This window comes from Gasterosteus aculeatus, chromosome 4 (genome assembly GCF_964276395.1).
Source record: "Gasterosteus aculeatus chromosome 4, fGasAcu3.hap1.1, whole genome shotgun sequence".
Taxonomy (NCBI): Eukaryota; Metazoa; Chordata; class Actinopteri; order Perciformes; family Gasterosteidae; genus Gasterosteus; species Gasterosteus aculeatus.
Genome location: NC_135691.1, coordinates 4,311,782 through 4,332,889, shown reverse-complemented (window position 1 = coordinate 4,332,889; position 21,108 = coordinate 4,311,782). Strand labels below are relative to the sequence as shown.

The 21,108-nt window shown below is 45.0% G+C and overlaps 1 protein-coding gene across 5 annotated transcripts in view; it reads left to right on the top strand.

Annotated features, from left to right (window-relative positions):
• Positions 1-21,108, top strand: part of htr4 (5-hydroxytryptamine receptor 4) — an 88,053-nt gene that overhangs the window by 45,020 nt on the left and 21,925 nt on the right. For 4 of the 5 annotated variants that reach the window (XM_040174731.2, XM_040174728.2, XM_040174730.2 and 1 more), the window contains 3 exons: positions 3,530-3,730; positions 14,201-14,354; positions 17,827-18,392. In XM_040174731.2, coding sequence (XP_040030665.1) covers positions 3,530-3,730; positions 14,201-14,354; positions 17,827-18,392 — 921 coding nt within the window. The remainder of the gene's footprint in view (positions 1-3,529; positions 3,731-14,200; positions 14,355-17,826; positions 18,393-21,108) is intronic. The other variant, XM_040174732.2, reaches the window with a different exon arrangement.

Genomic DNA, 21,108 nt, shown 5'->3' with positions numbered 1-21,108 from the left:
TGAAATACATTTTGAGAAAAATCTCAAATGTATTTCTTGAAAAGACTGGTACGAAAATACTTTCTAACAATAATAATTAACAACTGGCTGCAGTTGTTGCAGTCATGTTGTTTACAGATGTTTTGCATCACAAACACTTTTAGGATTTAGAAGTATGGAATCAATCATTGAACAGGTGTGCCGTGTTATTTATTTTGTACTTACTTTTCAAATCAAAAGTTGCTGTTTATGCCATGATTTCTTTCTTCATTTTTTGCTTTTTATGGCCCACAAGCCAAACAATTTGGCCATTCTTGATATAGTTAAAACCATATCACAAATTCCCCCTTGAAGAGCTTTACAATCTGCACGACACTCTCAGTCCTCAGACTGAAGAGAGGAGAGGAAAGGAGGCAAGAGTACAGGAGAGGATGAGGAGGGGGAAGGCAGCATGGGAGGGAATTGAGACGCCTTTGCTGCTGGCCTACTTTAGCCATCTCCATTTTTTATGACGCACACACACACTTACTGCTCGTGAACACGCACACACACAGAGTCTGCATGGTGTTTACGCTGGACATCATGCAGCTCTGTGAGCAGTGATTTGCCTGCAACCATGTGAGCTGCAGGATCTCAGCAGGACTCTTTGTATTTTGAATGAAATTTGTGGAAAATATTCCACAAGAGTACAAGGACAGTCATGCCACTGTTTTTTCATTGTGATACGTCAAACAATAAAAAACGTTCACCATTAGTTATCAGAAAAGGAGCTCTGTATTCTACGCAGGCTTGAGCTCTTTTTAACCCCCCCCCCACCTAATTTGAGAATTTAATGAATGCAATAATTACGTGAATAAATATCAACACACAATGCAGTCAAAGTGGCTTTAATTGAAGGCATTAAGACAGATTAGCATTTCCACTTGCTGCTGCCGTAATCACACTGTTGTTCAACTACTGACTCTGAGAGAGCGCTGTGCACGAATTCCAATGTGTCATGGCTGTTCATGCAAGAATAAAAAAATAAAAATAAAAACTCATACCGTCAAACCATAACGCCTCAGGAAGTGTTTTTCAAAAACAAAAACAGTTTAATGCTTTTTGTTGTTTCCTCCCCACTGCCTATTTTATTTGCGTATTTTTAACCATGGAATTCACCCAACCGGCCCGAACAAGTGGATCTGTGACGAAATAACTGTCTCCCTTCTAAAAATTTGATAATATTTCTGAATCCATGTTGCTGTAATCCCAGAATTACTTACGGGGAAAGATCCATTTTACACAATTCAGAACATTCCTCCTCTTTGCAGTATTTTATTCTTTTAAGTTCTCGTATCTCCTCCTCTACTCTCCACATATTGTACACCCGACATAACGTGTGTCCGTAAAACCCACCGACCTTCCAGTAACACAATCTCTTTAAAAGCAGATTATTTATTCTTAGTACTAAGCTAAACATCAGATGTCATTCTAACCTCCCGCCCTGGCGATGTTAACGGATTCTAAACTGTCCTGAATTACAATCAACAACAGAGTGTGTGTGTTAGTTTGAGCACGCAGCACGTGTGTGTGTGTGTGGGGGTGTGTGTGTGTATACAATCCTCATTTATCTAACTAAAGATGTGCAAATTTCCACTTGCGTCCAGAAGTCTTCTCGTTCGTTTTTATGTGTTTTCTTATGTGAACATATATGTGTGTGTGTGTGTGCATGTCCGGCGTGATTTACATGCAGCAGACAGCTGCCTGGTTCCTGCACGGCCTGTTTGTAAGGGGCTGTTTGGGTAAGCGACAGGCAGATGGAAAAGCCTCCGTGACCGACTATTTATAGAACGCGGCGTGGAGCGCAGACCACCTCACTCTGTCACTGGTCCACTGGTGGGTTGGTGGTTCATCTGGGAAACCAAACCCAACCAAGTGAACTCGCCAAAACAAACTACTCACCATCTCACGTCTTTCTCCCAAAAAGATTTACTACACATCAATTTGACATCTTGATGGACTGATGATTCGCTCCAGGTTCACCTCTTATTCCAGTTCAGGGCTGCCGAATAGTTCGATTGCCAAGGCAGAGCCGGTCGCCTGCCATTGGACCAATTGGTGGGGTAGATCGCCGGGACTTGGTCGATTGAAAAGTAGCTTTTGAGCGGAATAAGTGTGCCCCCCCTGCTCTAGTTTCTAGTTTATCTAGTTCCTTTTAGTTCCTCTAGTTTCTTACTTCCTCTAGCTCCTCTAGTTCGTCTAGTTCCTCCTCTAGTTCATCCAGTGTCCCCAGTTACTATAGTTCCTCCAGTTTCACCAGTTTCTTTAGTTACTATAGTTGATCTAGTTTCTATAATTCTCTTAGCTCCTCTGGCTCTTCTGGTTCCTTCGGTTTCCCTGTTTCTTATAGTTTCTCTAGCTCCTCTAAATCCTCTAGTTTCTATGGTGTCTCTAGTTCCTCCAGTTCCTGTAATTTCTCTCACGCGTTGGACGTGGCGGAGATCACTCTAACCATCTGATAGTGGCACGTGGAGCGTCTCACACAGACGTCAGAGGGTCCATCTGTGTGTTGGTGTCCAGACGCCGAGGACCACCGACCGAGAAGCGGCAGTGTCTGATAATAAACTGACTCGAGTTGTCCAACAAGTTGACAGCTTTGTGGACCCAAAGCCTCAACATGACTTTTAGCAGCGTTTGACCGTTGTCATGCCAGACTCCTGGTCACAGTGATTCTGTAGATTTAAGTGGAAATAAACAAAAACCTGGAGCTCAGATCAGCTGTCCAATACGGGTATCCTCTCGCTGTACCTGCAGCTCTGGTATTTGTCACAGAAAGAGGGAGCGAGATATTCACGACAGTGCAGTGGGAGATCGAGAGAAGATTTATGCTTGATTACATATATCAGATCTCACAGATGGAAAAACAACAACATGATGAGGTGCAGCTCCAAGCACCAGCCTGCTGTTTCAGCTGTATATAAAAATATAAGGTCATCCACAGGTCAGACACAAGATCAGCACCTGCATGCAAAAACACCTGCACACATTTGAGCTCTCACAGACCGCCTGTGAGATCTGTAACAGCTTGCACAGCAGCCTTCTAGAGCATTTATATTCAACGAGGTCTTTGACCATTAAAGTGACATAGAGGAGAATGTGTCCAATCACGTACATGCGCTTTGTCTTTTCTTTGCATGATCACAGGTACCTCTGTTCGGTTTTTCTTCTATAATTGATTTTCACGGCACTCAATCATACTGCCCTCAAAAACACACTTCCCACCTGTAAAAAGCACCGTAAAACTTTCCATTGGCGCTATTTGGATTGAGTGCAAAAATGAAAGTTGGGTTTGTTATGGTTTTTGGTCCGAGGTCCTTAGTTTGACAGTGAAAATGTCAGACTTTTTATTCCCTCATAAACATTTTGCTGAATGATCTTGTTTTTCTCATAAAACTGTCATAACAGCTGTGGTGACCATTACATCTGGTGGTGTCCCACCAGAATGATGAACAAATGCACATTTAGATCTGTTCCTATAAAACCCCTCCGCTCACTCTTCCTCTTTCACCAGGAAAATCAAGACCAACTACTTCATCGTGTCTCTGGCGTTCGCCGACCTGCTGGTCTCGGTGCTGGTGATGCCGTTCGGTGCCATCGAACTGGTCCACCAGCACTGGATCTACGGCGAGACCTTCTGCCTGGTCCGGACGTCTCTGGACGTCCTGCTGACCACCGCGTCCATACTGCACCTGTGCTGCATCGCCTTGGACAGGTGAGACACTGTGTTACCATGCTGACGCAGTGTAATTCCCAGGAAGTTCTGGAGCGATGAAAGGAAGTAAAGCTAGAAGAACGGGATCAGGTTTTGAAGAGGATTTCATGAAGGGAGAAAAGTTGCCAAACACTAAGCTAAACAGTCTCTAGCAGGGTTGTAAGAAGGAATTAATCAATACTACGTAAATATTTTTACGCAGTTAAGTTTGTTCGCTTCCGCTGTGCTTTGACCCCGAAAACTAAACCGCCGCTAGCTGCAGTTAGTCCAGAGAGTCTGTGGCGGTAACGTTAGCCGAAGATGGACAGAGCTTTTTACATTGGAAGTAAAACAACCAGAGGCGCGACACACAGCGGAGAACTGGGTCACACTGAAGGGGGACGAGTCGCTAGACTAAGCTAGCTGCACGGCTAAGCTAGCTGCCGTGCTACTTCCATTTAACGCTGCGCGGCGCGCAGACTACAGAGGACCACCACTGTGTCCCTAAAAGGCCGTGGTTTGAAAACGTCCTGGATAAATGTGGACAGATTGTTGCCACTTCAAACACAGACGTTAAATTACGGAGAGTTGAGAGCAACGTGCACGAGAAGAGTCGCCAGTTCAACATGTTGCACCAGGTGGAATTCTGCCTCCAATCGTTGTAAAATAATAATCTACTGAGAGTATCTAGTACCTTACTTTTTTTTGCAAAAGTTGTTTGACATTTTGAAGACAAACTACAGGAAAAGATTTAATGTGAGAAGAAGACTGACTTTACAGCTTCCTTACAGCCACTTGGTTTGGAGCTGAATCGTGTACGGTAGCAGCTGACGGATGTTATCTGACCCAAGCAATGCTTCTCGCTTTGACAGCTTCGATATTAACTGGAGTGAGAGGACATCCAGACTGATAGCGGCGTCCATGTCAGGACGTAGAAGGGATAAATTATTTTCATTGCCTCTCCAGCCGGACGGATGGAACATATCTCAACTCAAGACGAGGACAAAAAAACAATACTTTCTAATTTACTCCACCAAGTTTCAGCGCTAGTGAACGTGAATCTAAAGAACAACTGAAGCTGCAGGCGAGGACGGCAAAGGTTATTCACTCAGCCTTTCTGGAATACACAAACATGTTGTGTATGTGCCAGAGTTATTCTTGATAAGTCTGTTCTCTGATTGCTAGCAGGTTAGCCCTCGTTAGCCACTTAGCCTGCTGGGACTTTGGGACCTCTAACTCCGTGCATACGCGTTGGTCATCTTTTTCTCTTCCCGCTCGTGCGCGTAAAGTCACTTCTCAAGCCGATGCAGTAAGACTGCAAGCTCCCAAGAAAGGAAGCGAGCGATGCGAAGGAAACTTTCTGCATTAGAGGTTTCTGAAAGTCAGAGTTCATGAATTACGCATTCGGCCTGCAGGGATTCCTTATCTCCGAAACGTTCCTGGTAAAATAAGTGGTGTGCACCACTAGGCAAAACCGGCACCACCTGAGCTGGATGCAGAGAAATGATTGTGCCGCTATGATGTGATTCTTACTGCTTATCATTTAGTCGTGGTGCACCCACAATACGAATACCAGGAAATACAGGGAGAACCGCTGCCTCTCACTACAGTATATACAAAGCATTTACTGAAGCAGGTTATTTATGCGTTTTTAGACTCTCACAAACACAGGATCCTTTTCCAAATTAGACACTCTGAAGATGCAAAGCTCAGCAACTGTGAAAGAGGAGATTGTTTCTCCATGTGATTATCCGGCCGGAGGAGCTTTGTACTCTTTTATAGCTGCGTCCGCATCCTGGGAGAGGGCAACTTCCATTACCAAACCAAACCAAAGCCGTTTAAGTTATTAAAAATGAGTTAATTAATGAAAAACAAAAGTTTTATTTCTTGATAAATAATTAGGTAGTTAAGTGAGGTAGAGCTCTAATAGTAATACAATCGTGATAACCAATCCGTTTTTTATTTGTTTTATTCCTCGCTCACTTTTTAATCAGCATCCTTTGTTTTGTTTTATTTATGCATTTATTTTCTGTGTGATTATCAGCATATTCTTAAAAAAAATTAATTTAGTTTTTGAAGCAATCATGAAGTTAATTTCAACAAAATGAGCAAACACAACCACATTTTAGCTCCCACTATCTTTAAAAACCTTTTTCCATATGGCCTGTCGTTAATAACCTTCCTAACAAATCAATAACAATCAAGGAAAGCGCACGCAACTGATTCATAATGCATAATAAACAATCACTTAATTAACTATTATCCTACATTTTTGTCCCCATGAGTACATATTTGCTCTAATAAAAAATGCTTTTGACCACAGCCAGCTCTTCCATAGCTATAAACATATGAATACGTTTTAAAGGTGCTCTTATTCTACAGCGAAATGCAAATTTTTCTAAGAACAGGTGTAGTAAAAAACAGCATGTTTACCTTCCAAGTCCTGAGCACTGTGACTGTTAGAAAGAGAATATGAAATTCTGTTTTCATGTTAAACTGCAGGAGGAGACGACAAACTAATGAAACTGTCAGTGAGTTGCTGTAAAACACTAGAGAGCTTTGTACGATCTGCTGGATATTTAAAAAACCCAACCAGGACATACAAACACCAACATTCTGTGGAACATCGTGAAAGACTTTGTTAATCCTCCTTTATTACCAGAGCTTTCCGAGGGAAGCCAAAAGTCTTTAAACTTGGATTCTCTCTACTGACCATCAGGGACCAACTTCTCCGGTTCCAAAGAGAAGTTTGGTTGTATGGAAGTTATTAACAAAATGACTACTCACTAGGTTTATTTATAAACAGTTTATGGTCTCAATCTCCAGTTTCCAGACTTTCCAGACTTCATGATGTTCATTTGGTAAACTATGGTCCATTTGCAGTCATTAGTGCAAGGCTACTCTGATTGACAGGTCAGAAAAAAGAAAATCGACATGCTGTTGGCAGCAATCCAAGATGGTGACGCTGATATCAGCAAAGCTGAGGCTTCAGTGCTGTAGTGCATCAGCCGCTGGGTGACGTCCTGATGCCTGCGCCCTCTCGCTATAGTGTTTTAGCCCCCGTACAGTTTGCTGCTGAAAACCCGTAGTGGGAACTCAAGGTGACCGACATGCGCCTGTTACCGTATCCATCAACTCAAAGCTTCTCTTCTCTTGAATCGGACCACGGGACACCATGAGCAAATAGTGAATGGAATGGAAATGAGTCAACGGGTGCATGTAGGTAAAACACCTTCAAATATCTAGAACTGCACACAGCATACATTAGAAATAGCCAGCAGCAGAGTAAAGTATCCCTGATTTATCAAACCTGGTCCTTTAACTGACGCTGTTCAACCCCCGAAAGGCAGATCTGCCCCAGAGGCCGAACCGCCGAATTACAGTGACCGAGTGGCTCCGTAGGAACGGGTTAGTTTCCGTGGTGAGAGCGGAGCGAGCAACATCCATCTAATCGACATTTCGCACTGCATATTCTGCATGTTTCACACATCGTACCGCGACGTTGCATCGTTAATAAGATTAGTAAAAACAAAATTAAGGAAATATCGATTTCACCCCTGCCACATTTTTTTGCTGCAGGTCTTACTTAATTGCTGATAATAGATTTACTTTAATGGGTGATGCAGTTCATACATTTGTTGTTCCATTAAAGCAGCTGGTACACAAAGGTGCAGGCTATTTGCCTTTACCAATACCCCGAAAAATGTCCAAAATTTCTCATGTTACATTTTTAGAATAATCCATGGCTGTTCTCTTCATAAACACACACCATTCAAATACATAGGAAATAACTGGCAGCAGTAGTTTGAATTCTGTATTTTCCGCAGCCTGGAGTAAAAAACATGTGAGGAGGAGAACAAAACAGCCCGAAATATTAAAGCAATTAATAAAGTTGGCAATATCGCTTTCCCTCAGCACTGAAACCTTCATGAAGGTCCCTCAAGGACCCTCCCAGGGCTCCGCTTATGTTGGAATCTGCAAACGCGTTTGCCGTGATCGCCCCCCCATGAAAAGAGTGTCTGCCGTGGTTGGAGAAGCTTTAATATACAACAACAAAGATCTTCCTTCAACATGCAAGACGCCTCCAAAAAGGCATGGCGGAAATATTGAGCAAAGAAACCCTTTTGTCCTTTATGAACTACCACCAAGATGTGCTTAAGCAAGGCAATGAATCAGTGAAACTTCGTCTTCTGACTGAATGTAAGGGACGGTTGTGGTCTTGGGGAGGATGTCGAGCATGAGGTCCAGTCAGCATTTCTTTCCCAACAACACAAACGTTTTCAGACCTGCTGATGACAAACGGATGGAAAAAAAATTCCTCCCGAGAGGTTTTTGATTTTTGATGAAGAGCAGGGGAGGCTCGGGCAGGTTGCTGAAGTCATTTGTAGCTTCCAGCATACTGAATAAAAAAAGAGCAGAAGAAGAAAATAACAGACCAGGGCAGAAGACAAACACATTTCTCTGGTATATTATTTTAATGAAGCTGTAAAAGGAAGCATCTGTGGACCGCATCACTGGAGGAGAAAGAGAATAAACACAGAAGGAAACAATGAGGAACCTTTGAATACATAATATAAAAGAATTTAGAGAACAACAAAAAAAAATGACAAACATTTCCACCACATTACCATTTTATTTGTTTCCTACTGCTGTCAAATTCTGTCGCCGCATGGAGAAAATTTCTCCCGACCCCAAAACGATGCTCTGCTGAGCTGTCGACGGAGCGTTGCAGAAACACAACGTGGCGTAAACATCCAGAACCACGTTGTTCTGCGACACACGAGGTCTGTTCAGCTCCCGGTGGTGGAAGCCCCCGCTTTTTGAAGCGTAGGCCACATTAAGCGTAATCAATTAATTGGATTGTTTTAACTACAGCAGGATGAATACCCATTCGTCCGTTGTATTTATCAGGTTTTAAAAGCACAGGGCGCACGTAGCTTCCATGCCCTTTTCGGGTATTAACGTTATCAAACCATCAGTTTGGGTCTTGGGTCTCTAACAGTCCTGCCTGTTACAGGGCAGGTGAAAGTATTTAGTTTTGACTTTGACCTCTCTTTGCAGGACAAGCACAGATGCTGCTGGTATAAATGGCCATGCATGAGGCGGCCCAGTACACCATGACGGTGTGACAGTGAGCAGCACCATTACCCTGAAATGAAAGCAGCTGTATTCAGCAATCATTAATTGTGTATTTTACTACTGTGACCGGTCACGTTCTGTCCTGTGTCAAAGCCCTGTTAACGTTTCCTCAGTTCAAGCTTATCGTAGCTCTACTCCCATCTGACCTTGAAGCAGGTCGGAGGTCGCGGCAGCTGCTGAAACTGAAAACAGCAGAACGCTGAATTGAACCAGCTGAAGGTGGCAGCGAGAAAGAACATGTCTGACAGATAGAAGCTTGTGTACGTGACAGAGGAAGAGAAAGAAAAGAGAGGCAAACGGAGAAGAAAACAAGGGAGAAAGTGAGAGAAGGTAGAGAATAAGAGAACATCTGCGGGATAAAGCTTCTCATTCACCCAACGTCAGCTGAAGATGCTCAAAAGAGCTGAATGGAAATGAATTCAGACTAAATAATACCAGAAGCGCCAGTAAGAGGATGCTCCCACACAAAAGGCATCGAGTGAAGAGGCCAACACACCCAAGAGACATTGAGCCTGAGACAACTGAAGGACTAGATGAAGTGACGAAGGAAAAATAAAAACGTGATTACAACACTGAATGGTCTCACATTTGGAGAACTCCTGATCAGCAACTTTATTTAAAACCACTATTTCAGTGGAGTTTATTTAGATTTTTGTTCAGTTCATGAAGTATAAATGCAACTAATTGGAAAAATGGTTTATAAATATGTGTGTATTTGAAATCCAAAGCCACAGTTTATGTCTGGATTGCCAGAACGAGTGGAGGACATTTTCATTGACAGTTGGTTTTATCAAATTGGTTTAATCCACTAATTAAAAAGTCCCCCTGCACAATGGCTGGATCCTCCCAAAGTCACACCAGCTTCCATCTGGTCAGGCTTAAGCTGATCATTTTGTTTCAAGACGAAGCCTCCAGCAAGAGTTCAAAACATTAACAAACTGGTCTGTAATGCGTTGGCATTTAGCCCAAAAAGCCCCCCATTCACTTACATCAAGGTCGGGCTGGACCGAAGGCCAGGGGGCGGAGTTAAGGGGACCGCCATTGTGCCGTTGAGGATGCATTATTAGCTTATCCTGCATGAGCAAAGTTAGTTTAAGTTTCTCGTTTAAAGACATTTTCCTTTTCCACTCAAACCAAACCAACATCAAGCTCTAATTGGGGGCCTCTGGGGCCACATTACAGGCTAATGCAAATCACTGCACGTCATGATAAAAGTACAGTAGCAGGGATTATAATATGGCATATTAACATTTGAATTAAAGAATATGTGATGAAGACTTGTATGGAGAAAAAAGCTTTCTGTAGACAAAGAAAGGGACAAAACAGAGCAAGACGGAATATGAATTACATCACAGCGGCTCTGTGAAGGACTGAGTGCTTCACTCAAGAGGCAAAGGCTTCCCAGAAAGCTACAGGGACAAAAAGAGAGATGAGGCGAAGGAGCGGAGGGACCCAGGAGGCTGAAGACAGCGAAGCCTGTCATAGACTGTGGCTGCTCGCTTGCAAAGATATGTCTCCATTTACTCTGCACTCCATTGCCTCCCCCAATGCCGCTTTTCTGCACGGCACTAAGCCCCGCCTCCTGTTTTTTCGCAACTACGCCCGTCAAGATTGATCAGCGTGTTCTGAAGGAAAGGGAGCCGAGACTGATGACTGACATGACTGACTGTGGCGGTCAGTGCAATGAGGTATGCGACTTGTGTCACTTGAGATCACGTGTTCAGCCCGTCCCTTCGGCCTGATGCGGTTGTTCTGAATTCCTTACGCCGACATCCAGACTGCTGCCGGTCCTCCGTCCCAACATGTGATGCGTTTGATTAGATCCGCTTGGCTTCACCAGGTGGATCTAATCCGTCGGACCATCTGGTTCGGACTGGGTTCCGATGTTGCAGGTGATAAACAAGCAGTTCTTTGGCTGTGACATCCTCATGTTAGTGTAGACTCTCATGGTCCTGATTTGTTTCTCCCTCCTGGTAGTGTCGGTGGAGGACGAGTTCATGTGTCGGCCAGAGAGAAGTCAGAGGCTCATGAGATGATCGGCGTAAGCTGTTTCATTTTTTGCTTTTGCATCTTGAAGGAAAAAGTGCCACAGATTTATTCATTTCTGAATATCTAATTTTATAATCAACATTCTGTGAGTTTATCAATGCTTTTACGACGTCTACAGAATAACCTGGTGGAGATGCAGAGCCCAACATTTCCATCTGTGAGTAAAAATATCACAAATGAAACCAGGAAATGTTCCTGACGGTGCAGGTGAAGTCGTATCGTAGCATTTAGTTTGCACAAAGCTGCTTTGTTTGAGGTGAAGGCAGAGTGGAATCTCTCGCAGCAGCCCGTGGACGCGGAGGACGGCGACGTACTTTGGGCTCGGCCGTTCTCAGAAACCAGCGCCCGATATAAATAATGTCTGAATAGAAATGACAGAAATAAACAGAGAGAAATGTTTTGTAGATCAAAAGGAAACAGGGGCCATTTAAAGTGCTCGCGGTCAGGACATGCTGTCATTCAACCGTGCTCCGTCTGCTTCTAATCTAACCCAGGTCCGTGTGTGTGTGTGTGTGAGAGGGAAAGTGCATACTAATGTTTTTTTGTAAATATTCAAGCTTCTGGGAGTGCGTGTGCACGCGGGTGCCTTTTGTGCATTCAGAGGTCTCTATTCGTGCAATGCAAGACGTCTTACTTGCGTTGGAGCTTTTGTCACTCAGGCCACACCCACTCCCAAAGACGCCTTTCGCGACGTCCAGTTGGGCGATTCAAGCAGAAAGGGCCTCTTGACCTTTTTTTTTTTGTTTTAAAGCCACAGCACATGCAGACCACACACAGCATACACACAGCCTCTCCAGATTACAGATGCCCGCGAAATGCCACGCACTAAAAGTAGTTAATGAGGTACGACCATAGCAGGGGGAGGCGGTGAAATATCAAGCGAGACTGACGACGGGGACGGAGCGGATTAGCTTTAATGCCGAAGAGTGTTCGGTCCTCTGAGGACAAGCGCGCTTTGTTAAGACGTGAATGCTCTGCTCCGGAGAGGACGACTTTCGGGGTTAGAACCTCAATCAGGGGTAAAAAGGTGCCCGCTGCAATGTACTATATTATCTGTTGCTTTGATTTTTCTTTTTTTTTTTTGGAAAACATGCATGTGATGAGAGGGAACTGACAGGCCTTTCCAGTGAGGAATTGTAACAATATGCAATTCAGCCTCTGCCATTTGCCCTTTAATAGGGATCAACACCCTTCTCTATTTTCTGAAACGCGTTCCGTTTTTCCTCCTCCCTTTCCTTCCTCTATTTTCTGTCCTACTTCCCTCTTTTTTTTTCCTCCCACTTCCCTCTCCATTTCTCCCCCCTTTTCTCTCTCCCCTCAGTCTCCCTCTCCTCCCTCTCCGGGGCTCATTCACAGCGCTCCTCTCTCTCTCAGCGCCGCCCTATTCATGCGGTTCCGAGCCAGCGTCGCCGGGCGCGCTATCACCGGCTGACAGCGTGCCGCTTCCCGCCGCATTGTCTGATATCACGCTCGCACACACACAGACACACACACACACACATGCAGACGTTCGCTGGCGCAGATGTGTGCGTGTGTGTGTGTGTGTGTGTTCTGGTTTAAGTTACAGATTGAATGAGACGGATACGAAGGGAAATACAAATTTGAGACGTGCTTATTCTGATAATCCAGCTGTGTGTGTGTGTGGGGGGGGGATCAGCGCCGCGGCCGAGGCGCACAAAGCGCTCGCTGTGATGCTCGAGCGTATACGCCGCATTTGTGACCTGCCGTTGGGCGGGTAATCAGCGCCATTTCCCCCCACGCACGTGGCAAGCGTTTAAATGCACACTCCAAACGGACCTCCTTCCCTCTTTCTGTCACGGATCAGAAAAAAAGTCCAAAAGAGCGAAAACAACAGTTCAGTGACGCCGAATTTGATGTGTTCTTTGGGCCTCAGTGGTGGAAGGTACGTATCGACTAGTGCGCTGCAGCAAAGCGCTGTGACGCGGCCGAGTGCAGCCCACGATATTCAACTGCAGGAGAGGAGTCAACTGTAACACCGCGTGGCTGCTTCATCTGCAACGCGTGAACGGTTTCGTGTTCTCTCAACTGAAAAAGTCAGATTCCGATTTTTTTTAAAACGATGTCGCCGTCTGGCTCGGAGTCCTGCTTCACCAGGAGGCACACGCGAGGAAACCCGCCTTCTGGTTCACACGCCTGAAGTGGGCCGCAAACACGAGGTCCTGAGCGTGAAGGACCGAGCTGCTCGGCTCGTGAGCACCAAAGTAAAAGCATTGAGGCGGCGGGGGAAAAAGACCAAAGTGGACAAGAGAAGAGAGAGATCTGGGGCAGCGGGACTGTCGACTGTAAAATCTTCTCATAGAAAAAAGAAAATGCATTTCAAGTATCGAAAGCTCTCTTGACGAGTCAAACATATCACGTGCTGACCTGCTTCATACGTGCTCAAAGGGGACAGAAGGTGCCGGCTAATCGCTGGCATGGAGGACAAGTGATGGATGTAGCAGCTGAGAGATTTAACAGAATGAAAGATTTGCTGACTAGTTGCTCCACAAAGAGTCTTCAGACTCTGGTGATGTCAGGTGTTTCTACCCTCCGTCACCCTTCACTTCAAGACGAGAGAACTGCTGATTGTTTTAAAGGCAGGAAGCTTTAGTGAAGGCTGGAGGTTCAAAGAGAGACGATGACAAAAAAGTCAAACGTGCTCAAAAACCGTGAGGAATGGTGGATGAGGTACGGATTGAGAGAAAGGACGGTAAAACGTGTATGGGCGACGGAGGGGTTCTAATGCTCAATTATTGGTGGTTAGCATATTATTGCAAAAAGCTTTGGCAGAAACCCCCTCTTGTGTTGCCAAAAGGGCTCGTTAAAAAGAAAGGAGACAGAAGCGGAGTGAAAAACCCAGAAATAAAGAGGCTTTTTACCCTTTTTTTCAGTTGCTCCTCATTTATTGCCTTTATTTGGTGTTTGGTATAATTCCCTGAGATTATGAAATATTATGGTAATGGGGTTTGCCAGTGAGGGAGACAAACATCCAGGGAGACATTTACATTTTGTATAATTGTATTAGCATCATAAGGACATCTGTCTCTGTTGTATGTTGTCCTCATCTTTCTGTCTTTTTCATTTTGCCAATTAAATGAAATCCTTAAAACTGCTCTTTCTAATCTCCTTTGAGCAAAGCCGAGGTCCTGAGAGAAGCTCAAAAATCATATTTTACGTGCTGACATCGGCGGTGGGATGAGGCTGACTCCATTTAGTTCAAAATAAAGCAAAATGACGATTCATCTATCGGCAGTGTATCGACGTATTGATCGGTGATCCTTTCTTCCTGTCGTCGGTGTGCAGGTACTACGCTATCTGCTGCCAGCCGCTGGTCTACCAGAACAAAATGACGCCCATGCGAGTGGCTCTGATGATGGGCGGCTGTTGGGTTATTCCCACCTTCATCTCCTTCCTGCCCATCATGCTGGGCTGGAACAGCATCGGCATCGACCACCTGGTGAGTCATTCAGCGTTTGCGTGCTCACCGGCGGGGGGGGAAGCGATTAAAACGAGCAGCCCGCGTTGGTTCTATTCTTTAGACGATGGAGCCGGAAATAGTCCAAATCCCCCACACAAAATGAAAAGTTTATTAACATAATACTGTGAGGGGAAGATTCAAGTTCTGTGAAGGGGGAGAAAAAGAAAGTTGCGCGGAAATGAGAAGAGCAGGCGGAAGAAGCAAAACAAACCATCGAAAAACAGAAACCACAATTACTACCAGAATTGCTTGATAAACAAATTCCTTTCCTCAGGACTTTGTATTGTTTACGAGACGCACATGCTTGACCTGTTGCTATGGCAACAACGTCCACACCGTCAGACAGAAACCCGAAGGACGGGGCCACTGACGCCGCAGACGAGGAGTCGAGCTCTTTCTTTATTTCAAGTATTTCAAGGATGAGTCACTGCGGTGAGGTTTTTTGAGGATGTCAATAAGGACTCAAGATAGAAATAGAGAGAAAAAAATAGTCTGCTGCGAAGTGCAAAAAAGCACTTTGAAGGTATTAGAAGAGAACTTCCCCCAACCCGGGGTGAGGATCAACGTGAAGGGAAAACAAGTTGGTTCATTATGAAACTTTTATTCCATTCTTATTCCAGTCGTCAACATGTAAAAAGGTCAGTAACGCACGATATCTGGACACAGAATAACATGGAGGAGGCAGGTTGTGATTCATTTGGCCGAGAGTTCTAACCCCAGTGTGGCCCTGCACCAATGGAAGCACAGCATCAGCTCCATAGGTTGATGGATCTTATCTAGAAAGACTCGAGAAGAGCCCGTCTCTTCAGGACAATGGAAGCACTGAACAAGGAACTCTGGCTACTGTGTGTACACGAATAGATTAGAGTAATTTACTATAGTCTTGCTTCAGCAAAGGAACTGTTGAAGAGGGTTAAAAATGCTGCAAACCTTTTTTCTTCATATCAAAGACAAAGTACTTCACTCGAGTGCAAAATGTGTAGAGAATTCTTAAATCAAAGGTGGACCAAGCAATTGCCTCTTCATTTTCAGTTTTCTTCTCAAGCTTCACCTTTATCTTGTCACCTTTTTTTTTTACATTAATCGGTCTCTTTGGTTGATTTAACTTAATGTCTTTTGTCTTACTTCTGTAAACTGATATTTTGCCGTCTCGCTTTAATTTGAAGCATTTCTTCACTTCTTCTTTTTTTGGATGCAATATTAAAATAGACATAAACACATAAACACGACTGAAAGAACTATAGGTCTCAGGTACAAGCTTCCTCCGAGCTAACCATCACACACACACACACACACACACACAAAGGAGTTCACCGGCGCAGTCTGAAGTGGCGGCGTCCTCTTCGGGTCCAATTAGACCCGTTGAATATTCTGAGCAGTCAGTCAGTTCTGGCACAAAGTGGCACAAAGGCACAAAGAGTCACACCGTCTGTCTGTACCGGTTCCCCTTGTGGAATACTCCACTCTGATTGGTCAGGGATCGGCCTATGGTTTCCTCACCAAATCACATGGTGGAGGTCCAGAGGTCCACTGGGGTTCAGTGGACCTCTAAAAGTGGTCGCTAAGAGGACAAGTCCACATTTCTTTTCTCAAGTACAACTTGTGTTTACAGCCTGGCTCAACTTTAAAAAAACATAGTCGATCAAGACCTGATGGACTTCTCCACATATCAACGTAAGCTCTAAGCGGTTACGTCCCCACGAGAGGGAACGATGCAGCAAGTGAAGAAACTGTAGGAAACAATGTGTCTGCTGCGCTGTCGGTGGTTCCTAAACTCTGAGAAAAAACGTCCCGTGGTCGTGTGGAAAAGCTTCTTCTTTTAACTATGGAGCTTTTTCCCAAATTGCTCATTAAGTGGTATTTCTCTTTTGAAAGTCTCTGGTTTAATCATAGGATTCCTTTCTAATCACAGGATTGTTTTACCTTAGCGTGATGAAGAATGGATTAGTCAAAAGCAGACATAGCCGGCGCTATCATAATCTATTAATCTCTTGATATAATTCAGATGTCACGCTTTTACAACATGTAATGATCAGATCTCTGCATCGTCGGCCCTTTCTTGTAGCTATGGTTACACTTCATCATTCAGTCATGGGTGTTTGCTGCAAACTATTCCAAAGCCGCCAATCGCACAGCCTGTTTTTATTTTAATGCAAATACTTTTGCAGTTTCACTTCAGGGAAAATATCTCGTGTTAGCATAAATTAACAATCAAGATGTCTCCATTTAAAACCCCTCATTTATTGGTGTCTTCACATGCTCCGTTAATGAGCTGTCAGTCGACTTGGATCTACAACGAGAATACTCCAACAAATTCCATCCACTTTTCCAGAGATGAGGAATATGTTCCTCATTTTTCCCCCGGCTAAGCGGATTTAGGTTGGAATGAGTGATGTGTTAATTAGAACTGCTTCCATGTGCGCTTTGGCTAAGCAGAATAAATCCACACACCAGAAAAACACCTCCGTCAACCGTACACATGAAGTACAGATAAAATAGATATCTATTTTCTAATACATCACTTTTATCACGTGTGTATTGTCCGCATTCCCGCAGCAGCAGGAATAACCTCAACGCTCACCTGGAATCACTTAAACATTCGAGCCGCTCATAAAAACCAGCCTCTGTTTACAGACGAGGGAGCGTTTTCATGCCGAGAAATGGCTCGATCGGCGCGTCACTCATCCCGTAGCCCCGCAGTCCCAGTTCCTCTCCACACAGATGAGATACAGAAAACTGAGACGGGCGCTCGCCGTGATGAATGGGGACGTGGAGAACCTCCGTCTCCCTCAGGGCCTGTGTTCCCCGCCGGTGGAGACTAACTGAGGAGAGCGCTGGTTTTCGTCTGAAGGTGTTCCATGTTGTAGCAGGGATGCTTAAACCCACTTATGAATCACAACAATCCACCTTCTGTTCCTCAGATGTGAGTTTGTGTGATTGAGAGGAATCGTGCTTGCATTAAACATAAATGTAGTTCCTTAAAACAAATTAGCGTTCAAAGTATGGACTATATTCACACTCTTTATCTTGAATAAGAATTGGATTTGACAGGAACAAGCAGAGCGGTTTAGCGATGGATACGTTAGTCAGAAGTCTTCTCCGGTTGGTCATGTGTCAATGAGTCAATTAAAAAAGACTTTGGATTCAGTCCACGTCGATGCTCTCAAAGTGACACTTAACCCCGACCCGCTGCCGCGTCTCGTGTGAGCGGGATGGAGCGATGTGTGGTCGCACTGTGCCGTCGGTGAAGGATGATGGCTCTCAAGTCCTTTGAGCGAGCTCTTCGCGTCACCACATCCGCAAAGGCTCCCTCGAGCGTGATTAGTCAATACCACTAGGACCCCCGGATAGAAGCCAGAGCTCCGTGTTTCCAGTGAGGTATCTCAAGTGGTGCACTTTGTACGAGCCGTTTGTCTCATTCGTCCCCCCCCGATGTGACTCCTTTCGCCAGATTGAAGAGCGGCGCTACAGCGAGGGCACCAACTCCACGTCCTGCGTCTTCATGGTGAACAAACCCTACGCCCTCACCTGCTCCGTGGTGGCCTTCTACATCCCGCTGGTCCTCATGGTGCTGGCCTACCAAAGGATCTACGTCACGGCCCGAGCTCACGCCCTGCAGATCAGCGTGCTGCAGCGGGCGGGCGGGGCCGGGGTCGGCGCGGACTCCGCCGACCACCAGCGCAACCACCGCATGCGGACAGAGACCAAGGCGGCCAAGACGCTGTGCATCATCATGGGGTGTTTCTGCCTCTGCTGGGCGCCGTTCTTCATCACCAACGTGGTGGACCCCTTCATAGACTACACGGTGCCGGACAAGCTGTGGGTGGCCTGCCTGTGGCTGGGCTACATCAACTCCATGCTGAACCCCATCCTCTACGCCTTCCTCAACAAGTCCTTCCGCCGTGCCTTCCTCATCATCCTGTGCTGCGGGAGGAAGAGGTACCGCAGGCCGTCCCTCCTGGGGGCCGGCGCCGCCTGCACGGCCACGCAGATCAACAGCTCCACGCATGTACTCAAGTAAGTCCCCGCGCTCCTTGTTCCGCTCAACGTGACGGCGTTTGTAAGGAATGGAGCTGCTGTTCAACGCTCAGTACATGTTGTTTGGATGAGATTGGAATGTTGTTGTCCTTGTAACGGCACATACACATGGCAAACAACAGCTAACAATGTGGCTCAAATCAAAGAATTCTCAGCTTCCTCTCAAAATTCATGAAGACCGACAGCAACACGAGTCCTTTCGGTGCGCAACACATTTCAGCCGACTCACAGTTGCATTTCTTGTTTTTGTTTACTTCAACCACGACTTGCTCATGTTTTCTCTACATGGATGTAGCTCACAGCATACAGAGGGCGCCATTCATCCTCCCTGTGCCGCTCGGGCAGTAATCGCTGCAGAACATTATTAGGGAATAATGTTCAGCGCCGTGAAATGGCCACATCACGCTGTTGTTGTTGGGGGGGGGGGGGGGCGGTGTAGGAGACGTGTGCTTTGAAGTGGGCCGTGGCGAACACGGGGAGTAGTACAGATACACACACATATGGGGATGTATGAATAATGTATAGGACCACAGTGGTGGGCATAACCCTGAGACCCCCACTCAGTTGTGTTCTCCTCCATGAGCCTCTTCGGTGTGTGAATTGCAAAAAAAATGTGTCTCCTCCAGGTGTGTGTGTGTGTGTGTGCGTGCAACCACCTCTGCTGTAATGTTGGATGAAATGAATATGATGAAAGGTGTGAGTGTGAGTTCCTGCAAACCACAGGAAGTCCTTGGCCATGCAGCCATAGATGTGCACCCAAAATATCCTTCAGCTCACAGACACAGAGATGCACACAAAGAGAGACCCATGGTCTCATTATCTCCTGAGGCATAATAATTATAATTACAGAGGAATAAGCCCTCTTTTTTTCAATGGGAATGTAAAACAGAGCTCGAACCAATTGGCTAAGTGGCTAAAGCACATAAACATGTGGTATAACTGACCCGCAGTTACAAAGGCTTTGCCCAATGAGCGGCTTCCAAAGAGAACAGTCTCTAGAAGACCCCCTGTTTTGTTCCCTTTATTCATAAAGGTTGTGCTTCGTCTTTCTAAAGAGTAGGAACCAGGAGCTGCTTTGTGTTGTTCAGCCTGAAACACTTTAGGTCATAAAGTGAATACGGACCGGAGGCAGACTTCCTCTGCTGGAGACCGCTGGAGTATTGGGACATTCGTTTTTGATCTTTAGCCCCGAAAGCTTCACCATCAATTCGTTGTAGATTTTAAAAAAGAGCCTTCTATGAAGTTCCCCTGAAGAGGAACATTTTCAGCATGTTAAGTCTTCTGCGCTTCCTTTGACCTGAAGGCTTCATGTTTGTGACATTACAAGGAGGCTTTTTAACACAACTGTAATCAAATAAAGGGTTCCATATGACCTTAATATGCAGTTTATTTAAGCCTAAACCCCAGAGTCTAAACTTCTACTACGACCTCTAGAAGACACACATTCATTACGGCCGGCAGCCTTTTCAGGGGGAATCAGTCACTTCCAGTAACCTTATCAAGTCGCAGTGGTCCTTTTTCTTACTTTCCCATCCAGTAAGCCTGATAAAGGTCAGAGATGACTTCCCTTCACTTTACAATGACTTTTCTAATAAGAAGGAACCATTCACACATCTGCAAACTAGGTTTTCTCCTCAGGCAGAGACACGTCTAAAACAGGTCGTAATGAATTCACACCCTTTCTTTACATGCAATGGCCACACGTCGCAGATGAAGTCATGGTAAAAAGAACTGAACTACACGTATATTAGGTCAAAAACAAACTATCTGGCAGAAATGAAAGAGTCCGTCTAATACGATGTCTTCGTATTAGATTCTTTCAGTTTCTTCTGAGTCATTCGACTCTCGACTTTTGTTGAAGTAGCTGTTGTAATATTGAGACAGCAAATGTGCGATATTCATCTTAAATGGTGTTGGCGCTCGTTGTATTAAATCAATAAGTGCGTTTATTACAACATGGTGGCCCTGACCAAAGCAAGTGCAATATTTTCAATCAATGTCTGACATTCATGGACGTCCTCCGGAGAGTTGTTACTACGGTTTGAAAGGAAGCAATTAATGTGAGCCGCTTCATATGGAAGTCATCTATACACTAGCTAAATTACATGTATTATATATATTCATGGTAATACCAGGAGACCACTGGGGATTTGTGATATTATCTGAACTTAATCCTTAATTCTCCTGCAAATTACCAAGTAGATTTAACCCAAAGCAGATGTGATCTAATACCAGGCCTCTGTCGGCGGTGTTTTACCAAGGTGGTAGCAACATTCCCTCGGTTGCACGTGTTGTTACCAAGATGAGATTAGATCCAATGATGAATAAAATACAAACCACACTGTGGTACGTGTAGAAATAGGAGGGAAGTCCTGCGAGAAAATGCAATTAATAAAGTCATATGCAGGTCATTTGTGAACAGCTATGGTTATAGATGCCACCAGTTGGAGTCTAACTGGTGGCATCGATAACCACCTTATGCTTATCTATGTACTGTACTGGTCACGGTGTGGCATGTTTGCCTGTCGCTGTGACTCATACTTTTAATCACTTCAAACCGTTATCAATTCAAACTGAGGCCTTTCTTCACCATCCAGACATCAGCTTCAGAGTTTCCACAGTTTTGAGAAGAAATAAAAAGTGTGTGCATTCAGAATGTAGCCTGCAGGACTGGAGCGTCAGTCTCTACACACGA